General features: G+C 37.6%; 1 protein-coding gene across 5 annotated transcripts in view; it reads left to right on the top strand.

Moving 5' to 3' along the window:
• Nucleotides 1–12,242, top strand: part of ANO3 (anoctamin 3) — a 415,273-nt gene that overhangs the window by 360,847 nt on the left and 42,184 nt on the right. For all 5 annotated transcript variants that reach the window (XM_027072968.2, XM_053203366.1, XM_027072969.2 and 2 more), the window contains 2 exons: nt 11,578–11,660; nt 12,079–12,219. In XM_027072968.2, the coding sequence (XP_026928769.1) occupies nt 11,578–11,660; nt 12,079–12,219 (224 nt within the window). The remainder of the gene's footprint in view (nt 1–11,577; nt 11,661–12,078; nt 12,220–12,242) is intronic.

The following is a 12,242-nucleotide window of genomic DNA, read 5'->3' as shown; positions in this document are numbered from 1 at the left end:
AAAACAAGAGAACCAAAATTTGAGGGTTAAAGGATGATCTGGAATCCCGGCCTTCTTTAGGTAACTGATATGAACAGAGTTAAGGTGCACGGTGATGAGACCCAATTGTGAGTGATGACAGGAGAAAAGGTGGATGCGTAGGATACAGACATAGGGGCATCTTGCCGAGATGGAGAGTTCTGGGCTCCCTCTATACTCGTGCTCATAGAAGAGTTCTGAAGTGAAGCCTCTTATGCCTAGCACCCCAAATGACTGCTCAACCTTGCAAGTGGCAACCTGCTGGAAAATGGTATTGCTCTCTCTAACATGTACATTCTACTCTGTTGTGTAGAAGTGCTGCACAGCGGATTCATTCCTGGATGGAGGAGTATACCATTAAACAAGTTTCTTTCTTTCAGAGCCTTGATTTCATTACAGAGCCTTATCACTTTAGATGACTGTTGCTCCATTAATCAACTAGGCAATTTATTTTTATAAGGACTTAATGAGGTTACAAAAAGGCATAAATATAATAAAAGGGAAAACTGGCAGATTCATAATATAACTTATTTTGCCACCTTTAGGAAAAGATCAATCTATTAATCCTTTCTTAAATATTAAGGCAGATAATTAGAAAATCCTGACATCTCTTTTTCTTTTTCTGGTTAGAAAGCTAGAATAGCTAAATAATAACCATGGCAGCAACAGCACACAGAGTTTATTTGCTGAGTATCCTCAGTGCTGAGCCACGACCTTGCAAGGGGCAGAGCGAGGAGAGAATGAGAGGCCGAGGCTAGGTCTGTACACTCTGAAGAAGGTTCTCGATTTGTTTCTTGGCTCAGAACTCAGGGCTAAAGAAAAGGAAACTTATCCATGACCTGAAGGGAATTCCAAAATCAAGTTCACGGATAGCAAATAACAATGACAAGTGGATTTTTCCTCCATTCAAAGGACTCTAAGCCCCTTAAACACTTTGAAGAGAACAATGAAAACATGTTACGTTTAACGAAGCTGACAGTTCCTAGGAGCTTTTAGCTACAGAAAAAAAAATGTGCAAATCAGGTCAGAACCCTTAAAGAAGGACACCTAGGATCATTGAAAATCCCCTCCTTTGAAGGAGTGTTTGAAATCAGTAACCCTGGCTTAGGAGTCAGAGTGACCTGGGGTACAGAGTCAAGTTCATCTGGGAGGAGTAAAATAGCAACCAAAAAATCATTTCTTGTACATGAAGCTGTTGTGAGGTTTTAATAAGTTCACATGTGTGAAACATTTAGCAGGATGGCTGGCACATATGTGTGTGATACATTGCAGCTATTCATGAGAAGAAGGCACACAATCTTCAAAGCTATTCTAAGAAAATAATACAAAACTATGAATACAAAATAAGGTATGAAAGTAACTAACCTGGGAAAAAATCACAAATTTGCAAATTAAAAAAATCTTCAAATACGTAACATAAAAATCCAGAAGGGTAACAAAATTTTAATTAACTGCCCACATGCTTTTTGCTCTACATTTTTTGTCTGTGTTTTATGAAAGTACCTTTTAATATGACATATAAAAAATATTCCATAGAACGTGTAGAAGAATAATGCAGTCTTTCCTCTTCCTGTAGCATGGTTGATTGATAGTCTTTTTTATTGATAGTTTTGAAAAGTTTATTTCAGCTTTAGAACTCATTATCGGTAATGTCATGTATTTTTAATATTGTGGCAAATTTGAAAATGTCTGAGATGTGTTTCACATATGAGTTGGAAATGTAAACATAATTTTCCATGGCATATTTTCTAGCTCCTGTACTTCATATCTTATTTCTTTTGCATTATCAGTGCTGGACACCATAGAGCACCTCTCCATACAACTCCTGGCCTGGCAGCTGAAAGTGTCAGCATATGAAGGGGAAGGAGTTTCCCCAGAATTCATTGCTGTATTAAGATAGTTAATAATCTTGAAAAATTCATGGAAGTGCCTGCAAGCCACATAAATGTCTCTTGCTAAATCCAAACTAAATGTATCCCTGACTCAACAGTCAATTAGTCAACTGTCAAAACACTCAGGGCCACTCTGCCACCCAGTATTTGAAGAAGTCAGAGATTCTGGCTGTATCTACAGGGAACTTTTAGACAAAATTATAAATATACACAATTCAGTTATTCTTTGACTACTTCAATATTCGCTTGAATTGTGAATCAAGAAGCATTATGTTTGTTTGTGCATGTCTGTCTCCACAAATTCAGATATAGTGTTCCAATAAAACAATATATCTTTTCAGATAATCAAGTGATAAGCATGTATCAAAATCTTGTTAGAGTTTTACTGCAAAGGAAAAGTCCTCTAAGAGACCAATGCAGAGATTTCTGTGTTGGTAGAGGCAGTCAAAAGAAAAGAGAATGGTTAATAATCATTTTTAGGCTCCAAACAACAAAAACAGAAAGGATTTCAGGTCAAAGAACTTTAGACTCTTGATTGATGGAGCACTGAGTGGATGAGCAGTGAGCCTTCCCGAAGTTCTCCATCTCATTTAGATCTATTAGAAATTTGCTTAAACATTTTCATCTGTGCTGCTAATTTCTTCCCAGAAGGATGCTGCAAATTATATAGCTCAAAAATTTCTATCCCAAACCGTATTTGGAGTCATTTTGCTGTTGGCAAGAAAAAGGTCAACGTTCGGATTTGGATTTGGATTTCAACCAAATGTCTTCCTTAGGTAACTTAACCTGCAAGAGCTTCAATTTGCTTATCAACTGAATGAGATCAATAACATTTTAATTTACCTGGGTTGTTGGGGAAATGATATTGGTTAATTTAAAAATAGCAAGCACAAAGTCTGGGACAATGTAAGTGCTCAGTAAATGCTAGTTCTCTTCCTCCTCTTTGGGACTATGATGCAACACATTTTCCTTTTTTTTTTTTTTTTTTTTTTTGTATACTCTCTTTAGGAATAGACAAATGGACTCTCAAAACCAATAAGTTTTGAATTAAAATATTTACTCTAGAAGCAGTTTTACGGTCTTAAACTCAAAAGAAGAAAAAGGACAGACAGTATGTTGTTTGCTAGGTTATGGGCAAAAGATGAAAAGTATGTGGAAACTGATTATGACTGAATTTGTGAATCAATTTAAATATAAAGAGTGACAATATCTTTATTTTTCTTGCAGAAAGATATACAATATGTTTCAATTTTATAAAGTATATTTTATATTGTATATCTTTTATGCAGTAGAAACCAAGAACTTTGTCTATATATAAAATTTCCTCTGTATGACAATAGAATATTGAAAAAAATTGGTTATTAAAATTTGTTATCCAATTAAAATGAATTAAGCATAGTTAGACCACTTACAAACTGCACCTCATTTAATTCATTCATCGCCCCTATGAAGATGATTTTACTACTCTCAAAGTTGTGAAAATGGAGAGTTAATCGTTATTTAAGCTCTGTCCCTGTCATTTGTCACACAATTAGAAAGGCATATAGGCAGCTTGCAAACCCAGAACATGCCTACTCCAAACCACATTCTTTGTCTAGCACCACATTGCCTTTCCTAGGTGTTTTTGTTTTTTGTTTTTTTGTTTTTTTTTTTTTTTGAAGATCACTGTAACTTGATCAAGAAGATAAATTTTGTTGTGTTTATTATAAAAATTAAGTTAGTAATTTCTTTAAAAACAATTTTTTAATGTTTATTTATTTATTTTTGAGAGGGGAAGAGAGACAAAGTGTGAGCAGGGGAGGGGGTGAGAGAGAGAAGGAAACACAGAATCTGAAGCAGGCTCCAGGCTCTGAGCTGTCAGCACAGAGCCCAATGCGGGGTTTGAACTCATGAACTGTGCGACTGTGACCTGAGCCAAAGTCCAGAGCTTAACCAAGTGACCACCCAGACACCCCACTCATTTCTTTTATGCTGGCTGTCATTTGGGGCACCTGGGTGGCTCAGTCGGTTAAGCATCCAACTTCGGCTCAGGTCATGATCTCACAGTTTGTGAGTTCGAGCCCCACATCGGGCTCTATGCTGACAGCTCAGAGCCTGGAACCTGCTTCAGATTTTGTGTCTCATTCTCTTTCTGCCCCTCCCCCACTTGTTCTCTCTCTCTCTCTCTCTCTCTCTCTCTCTGTCTCTCTCTCTCTCAAAAATAAATAAAAATGTAAAAAAAAAAAAAAACCCACAATTTTATACTTGCTGTCATTCACTGGTCATGCCAAGCATGGTTCTGAGTGAACTCTACCCAATTCCTGAGGGAAATTGGAATTATAAGGGAAAGGCAAATTTTTAACACTGTTTAGGGCTCTGGCACTAGCTTAAAATGAACGCAGACCTTAGTTCTGGATCACTTGGTTGGAGGCCACAAGCTATTTCAGAGATTAACTGGTCAGGTATCCTGTCTCGGTGAAGCTTTCCTAGGGAGGTCAGGCCAGCACATGAAGGGGTGTCAGGCATTTCAGAGACTCAGTTATGAATTTGTTTTTTCTTTTCTTTTTTTTTTTAATTTTTTAAAAGTTTTATTTTTGAGACAGAGAGAGACAGAGTATGGGTTGGGGAGGGGCAGAGAGACAGAGACAGACAGACAGACAGTATCTAAAATACGTGCCAGGCTCTGAGCTGTCAGCACAGAGCCTGTCGCAGGGCTTGAACCCAGGAATGATGAGATCATGACCTGGGCTGAAGTCGGAGGCTTAACCAACTGAGCCACCCAGGCACCACATGTTTTTTTCTTTTGTCGGTCATAAATTAACAACCCGTGTGACCATACCTTTGGGTACATACCAGTCATATATATACTGTTCAAGAAAAATACTTTGGATGGAAATACCAAAAATTTAATTATAGCTGTTTATCAATGGTGAGAGTGTAGATGACTTTTATTTCCTTCTTTCTTTTATTTTCTTCATTCAGCACATTTTTCTTGAAAGCTTCATATAAAGCAGGCACTGCTACACCTCTGTTTCAGAAGTGAACCAGGCAAGGTGCTGGTCCAGTTATTTGCGCTGGTGTTTTTATATTTGTAATCAGAAAATGTCCAGCAGAATTGGGAAATTTAAGTGTATCAAATAGTTGAATTGTAAGATGAAGAAAGGGCCTAAAAGAAATTAGTCCTGTGCTTGAAATGGTTATTATATTTTAGAAAACTATGCAGCAAATGCTGACGAGTTTTTATTTGTGTGGACTCCCAATTTTATAGCAAGTCAGTTGAAAGTATCCATTTAAATTTGAACAAATGCTACTATAATGTGTATACATAAATGCCAATACCATATTGAGTGACAGAAGAGGTAGTTTTAGAGGGACTCTTAACATCAAAAAGTATGCTCTGGTCAAGATTGTCGTGGGAGTTCTCGTGGCATCTTAATATAACCTGTTGCTGTTTCTGTGTATATTCTTACTTCTAAATGCATTATCCTAGAGGAAAACCTATCAAGCCTGATTTTAGGAATTGGTGAAGACTGTCAGTGCTTAGGGTTCCAATGCTGGCCTTACCATGTTCTTAGAACCTAGTTGTTTGTTGTTTTCTTTTCTACTTAGTGTTGTTAGAGAGGAAGAAGGAGGGGAGGGAAATTGGAAGTAAAGTTAAAGAGAGACATGATGGCCTTAGACAAAGAGGAAATTTAACAAGACAAGCAAGTCCTGACTAACCAGTTCCCAAGGCACAGTGTCAAGTACAGTTCAGTCCAAATCTTGTCACTTCCACATATTTATAAGGTCTTTCTATTGATTAGCCTACTTTATAGTTATGTAAAGAACTCCATGAACTATATTTTTTGTAAGGTGCTAAGGCGGGGAGGCGGGGGAGAAAGTAGCTTTCTCTGGGCATGGACACACCAAGTGTTCCACATTTGAAGCCCTTCTGCTAATGGTAGAACCTGTTCTGTGAGGTTTCTATTTCTACCTCATGTATAGTGATGTTGCAATCCTCTGTGGGAAAGGCACATTATGCTTGAGGATGTTACTGAAAATAAATCTGGGGAGTGGAAGAGAGTCTTTAGTGGTACTTGGATGTTATCTACATTGGCGATCTCAGAAGTGTTGCTCTGATAAACTGTTGTTTCAGCGGGTCTTCTTTCGAGAAGGCTTTAAATCTTTATCTCTTCTGATGAAAACAATACTTGGAATTCCTTTTTGCTCTCTGTATTCAGACATATTTAACTTCCTTTGTGCTGGGGATTGACCTCTTTCCCCTGCTCCTTCTTCATGAGCTCCTACCCCCTGAATGTAGTGAAGTTGTTTTTAAAGCTTTTTAAATAATAATTGTTCCAAATCAAATTGAACTTAATTGCTTAATGTATAAAACAGGTATAGAAGGGACTTCTCTATGGGACTCTTCCCATATCTCCATGGAGCATCATTTGAAAACCTCTGGAATAATGGAAAGAGCACTTAACCAGAAGTTGGAGTCACAATCACTGGATTCCACTCAAAAATTCAGATCAGGGGCACCTGGGTGGCTCAGTCAGTTAAGCGTCTGATTCTGGGTTTCAGTTCAGGTCATGATCTCATGGTTCATGAGTTAGAGCCCCACACTGGGCTCTGTGCTGACAACGTGGAGCCTGCTTGGGATTCTCTCCCTCCTCTCTCTCTGCCCCTCTCCACACACGCTCTCTCTCTCTTACTCACTCAAAATAAATAAGCTTAAAAAAATTTTTTTAATTCAGTTCAATGTAACATTAACTGAGTATGTCAGTGTGCCAAACACTAAAAATGCTAAGAAAGAAAGAAACTCTACAAACTTAACTTCTAAGTGTAGATGAAAGTAGATGTAGAAGAAGGTAAAGCGTTGTAGATGCTTTGGCAGATTTCTAGACAAGGTCAGTGATGCTTGTCAACCACTCTGGGCCTTGTTTTCTGAAATTTGAAATAATGGAGAAAACTACATACAGAATCTAACCTCTTTGAGATGCTTAACTTTACGATTCTGTTACTCTGTGCCATTGGCTTTAGATCACAAAGGGAAGCCACTGGAATTGGACATGAGGAAATGGAAATTCAAGATGCAGCCTGTGTATTTTAAAATTTTTTAAAGTGGAGAAAACTGTCACTATAGTCAGAGGCAGGAGTAAAAAAAATAAACACAATGTATACTTGCCGAGGGACAGAATTATGCCACATCATCCTCAGCTTTTCCATAATATTCCTCCTACCTCCATGACTCATGTGAAAGCTGACTTTGCCCTGATAACAAAATGCCCTTCTCCAATGGAGGCCTCTTATCTTCCTCCCCCATCTGCAACCCAGTTTCACAGGACCAAGAGGAAGAGTTGATAAACTCTACACACAGAAGGGTAAAAAGAACATAGGTGGTTGTACAACTTGTACAATGTATACTTTGTAGGAAATAAAACTGCTCTATAATCCATTTCCCACAGACAATTAGTGTTAAAACCTGGCGTATTTTCTTTTGGGCACTATGTATATATAACTATAATATATCTGATTTACCTAGCTACTTATCATATATACACAATATATATACACATATATATACAATATGCTATAACTTTCTATAACTTCATCAACATCTATATTTGTATTGACACTTTGTTCTAGGTGAAATTATTTTTCCTTTATACATTTTCATGTTTAAAGTATTTTCACTTTTACATTGAGAAACTTTAATATACTCCCTGTCCTCTTTACCATCTCACGGTCTCTGCCACCCTGCTCATTCTGAGCAAATGTTCCTTTGTCCTTCCACATGAGTGCATGCCAAAATTTTCACCACCAATTACAATAAAATTATGAATATTTGCTTGTCACTTTCATGGCTTATAATATACTCTTTTAGAAGTCACTGATTAGAAGACTCCTAATTCTTCTTGAAATTCCCATACCAGTTATTTAATGCTGAACTAGATGCTAGTTCATCCTCTCATCCTCTACTATCAAGAGATACTCAACACCCAAAGAACAAACAACCCACTTAAGAAATGGTCATGGGGCGCCTGGGTGGCTCAGTCGGTTAAACATCTGACTTAGGTTCAGGTCTTGATCTCCAAGTTCGTGAGTTCAAGCCTCGCTTCAGGTTCTGTACTGACAGCTCAGAGCCTGGAGCCTGCTTCACATTCTGTGCCTCCCTCTCTCTTCCCCTCCCCTGCTCATGCTCTCTCTCCCCCCCCCCCAAATAAGTAAACATTATTAAAACTTTAAAAACTATAAATGGTCAGAAGACCTTGGGGCTTCCGGGTGGCTCAGCCAGTTAAGCGTCCAACTTTGGCTCATGTCATGATCTAGAATTTACTTTTTAGAATTTACTTTTTAGTGTAGGAGGCAAAATGTGAGCCAGTGGGACATATCTTGCTGATGACTCAGGGCAGTGTGGTGGTTTATTTGATTATGTATTATTGAAGTTTGAGTGCGTTTAGATGGACTGAGGACTTTGCAGTTTATGGTAAGTCTCAGTCTTTCCTGCTGTGTTTATATTAGGCCACACACCTGTACCTACTTGAAAGGACCTTGAGGCCACTTCAGCAGGATGCTTCCGCTCCACCCTTTTTCTCAGGTCTTGGCATATGTAAATACCCTTTCTTCTTTCCATGGCTATTTGATATAGTTGTGTCAGGGTACCGTGCAAGCCTTCCTAAGGTTCAGCCTACTCTTCAGGTCCCATCTAATTGCCCAAATTCATAATTTGGGTTTTGTATCTGCTCTGAAATTGGCTGGACAATGAGATACGGTCTTCCCAGAATCCCGCTTCCTTTTCAGGCCCTCACTCAAGCTCAGCGCCTCCTGCTGTAAACCTGGGGGAAACTTCAGGGTTGTCGTAAGAATCAAGCCCATTGATATTTTTCATCACTTGGTATTTCAAAATTTACTTACTTTCTAAAATATGGTCTTTTGGTCTTTTGAGGTATAATTCACATGCAATGAAATCTCCGTAGATATGTTTTGATCACTTTTGAAAATGACAAACTTTTATAGCCACCTCTCCTGTTAAAAGTATGGAATATTTCAGGGCTCCTAGATGGCTCAGTAGGTTAAGCATCTGACTCTTGTTTTCAGCTCAGGTCACGATCTCACAGTTTCATGTGTTTGAGCCCTGCATCAGACTCTGCACTGATGGTGAAGAGCCTGCCTGGGATTCTCTCTCTCCTCTCTCTGCCCCTCCCTTGCTTATGCTGTCTCTCTCTCTCTCTCTCTCAAAAATAAATAAGTAAACTTTAAAAAAATAAATGGAATATTTTCATCACCTCCAATGGTCCTCTCATACCACCTGTCAGTCATCCTAGCCTCAGAAGCGACCACTATTCCAATTTCCGAAGGTAGCTAATTTTATTAATTTTGTTTTTATTAAGTTTAGTAGGAGTTAATAAGTAGTACTTTCCTTCCTTCTTTGATGTTTGGTATACTGATAAATTGCATGACCTCCTTCTGACTAAAAAATTTTTTAAGTGAGAATATTGATTCACTTGAGTTTAAATAATTTGTGAATAAAATGAATATATCTCAAACTGAGAATGGATCTTTAACAGGAAGCCTAGTTTATCCCAAGGACAAAGATTTGTGAAAGTTAAAATTACACCAAAGCCAGCCTTCAGGCTCACAAAAACCAAGATTACCTTTATTTCTTAGATTTTCTGGGAGATGCTTCTAGGCAGAGTTTTGCTGGAAAGATACATTAGGAAATGACCGTGTGACACATTTAAACTTTAAACCTTGACTGAAGTCAGTAATAATTAGAATTTTATTGCACATTCTGTGTCATGTTCTGTATGAAAGACTTTAAGTCCTAGGCTTATAATCACTTCACATCATAGCTGCCTATTTTAACACAATGCTTTTCTTTCTTCAGTTTTCCTTCCATAATAAGTTATTTCTCTGTGTCTCTCCTTCAGTGTACTTCCTCTATATCCCACCTATGTTTTAAGTTCTAGATCTCCCTGTTGGTAACAGTAATCATGGCCAACTTTTTATAGCAGATCAAGTATTTGGAAAACTTCATTTATCTTCCTGTCAATGCGCTTGGCTATCTCGATTCTTTTAGCCATACTTCCTCTTATAAAACTGTATAGAAAATCAGTATATAACATATAGAGTAGGACTGGGGAAAAAATTAAAGCTGTAAAGATTGTATGGACAATAACTAGCAAGAGTTTCAGTCCCGACTCTACGATTTATTAGCTATGTGTTTTTGGACACAGTAAATTCATACCTTTGTTTCAAAAGTCTGATGAGAGTAATACCTGCCATATCTACTTGTGTTATGAAAGTAACAAAATTAGAGACACCTGGGTGGCTCAGTTGGTTAAGCACCTGACTCTTGGTTTGGCTCAGGTCATGATCTCACGGTTTGTTGGATCGAGCCCCACATTGGGCTCTGCGTTGACAGAGCGGAGCCTGCTTAGGATTCTCTCTCTCCCTCTCTCTCTGCCCCTCTCCCCACCTCATGCCTTCACTTTCTCTTTCTTTCAAAATAAATAAACTTTAAAAAAAAAGAAAGTGACAAAATTAAATCATATGTGAGAAAGTGAGATATAAGACAATGTGATTATGAACATTGTATTTTCTAACCAATATTAGGGCTGATTTCTAATTATAAAGAAAAAGACAACAAAACCTCAGAATCATCTTCCCCTGGAATTCTTTTGCGAAGAAGGCAAGAGGCTGTATTCACAGATAGGAAAGAAGTCCTCACTCCTTTGCTCTATCAACTGCTTGTGGTGGTGGTGGTGGTCTTTTCCCAAAAACATGTGTTTCTGTGTTTTTGCTGTAATTCTTCCTTCATTATAACTCTTACTACAATGTAAGTTAACCTTATTTATGATGACTGTCTCACTCTACCAGATAAGAAGATCCCTGAGGTTAGAGGTCCTTGCCCCAAATGAGAGAACAGCAAATGGATGGATGGATGGTTAGATGGATGAATGGTACCACAGCTTTTAAGAATGCATGTATGAGGTCTTAATGATGTCCACAAAGTCTTGAATGCTTGCTGTAAGATGAAGACCACTTACCAGAAAAAAATCAATCTTTCGCTTAATTGTTTACACAGAATATTCACATTATGGTTCAGGCATTTCTTTACTTTTTCCATGGAGGCCCTTGTAGTCCATGCTGAGTTCATCTAGAAAATGCATCCAAGTGTTTTCTCTGGTTTTTTTCTTTTCTTCTCCTTCCACCATGATAACCTTGTGCTTTTCCTCTCTCTTTCCCAACCCATCCCTCTCTGGGTTCTGGAGGAGTAGCATCTAGTCTTTATTGTCATTCCTGGCTGGAGAAGCCATTCTCTAGGTCTTTTAGATGATTTTGAATAAACATATACAAGTCAAAAGGGACAATATATATTTAGCTCACTAATATTGACCATCTCTTGTAGCATCACTTTGATAGGTCATACTAGCAAAGGTCTATGCTTATAATCCATTGAAAAAAATTACTTTCTAGGAGTTTATGCTGACAGTAATGTACAGAGACATGGAGGAAGGGGTGAGGGAAAAATAAAAGTCCTTTTATATAAATACAATACAAATTTAATTTGTTTTAATAATTTAACAATGCAGTGGAAATGCATTAATCCAAAAAAGAAAAACAATGATGAAAGAATGTGATGTGGTTGGGTAAAGGGTAAATAATTAATAATAATAATAATAATAATTAATATTATCTATAGCCACAGTCTTCTTGGAATTTTGGAAAAGGAGAAGAAGTACACTGACCTATACTTGGGACCTTATTGAATGGGAAGAAGAGGAGGTAAGATGTTATGAAACCAGGAGATAGAGAAACTGGGATAACACATGATGCAGAAAATTATTCACCGTCCTTAACATCCTAGCTGCAAGCAATTAAATGCCATTAGATTTTCCCTTGGTGTTTTTTACTAACAACATTTCTTATTTCAGGAAGAGAAGAGAGCTCATTGATGGAGTTATGTAATTTTTTTTAAGCACTTCCATGATATTTCCTAAAATGACATTACTGAAAAATTGTGCTAATTAATATATATGTTAGGGATTATCTGGAAAATAATTGGCATTTTTTTTAAGTTGCTTCTTTTCCAAGACTTGCTATAAAAGTAAGCCAAAATCCAGGAATTTTGTATCAACCACTGGATGATATTTTTTTTTAATTTATGACTTTGATATGTAGGTAACTTTAGTCTCTCTTCCAGGAAACACTTCGTCCCCAGTTTGAAGCCAAGTATTATAAGATGGAGAGAGTGAATCCCATTAGTGGGAAACCTGAGCCACATCAGCCTTCCTCAGACAAAGTCACTCGTCTTCTTGTTTCTATCTCAGGAATATTCTTCATGGTAAAGTATAACCATCAGTATCA

The sequence above is a fragment of the Acinonyx jubatus genome, chromosome D1 (assembly GCF_027475565.1).
Source record: "Acinonyx jubatus isolate Ajub_Pintada_27869175 chromosome D1, VMU_Ajub_asm_v1.0, whole genome shotgun sequence".
NCBI lineage: Eukaryota > Metazoa > Chordata > Mammalia > Carnivora > Felidae > Acinonyx > Acinonyx jubatus.
This window is presented reverse-complemented; position numbering and strand designations above follow the sequence as displayed.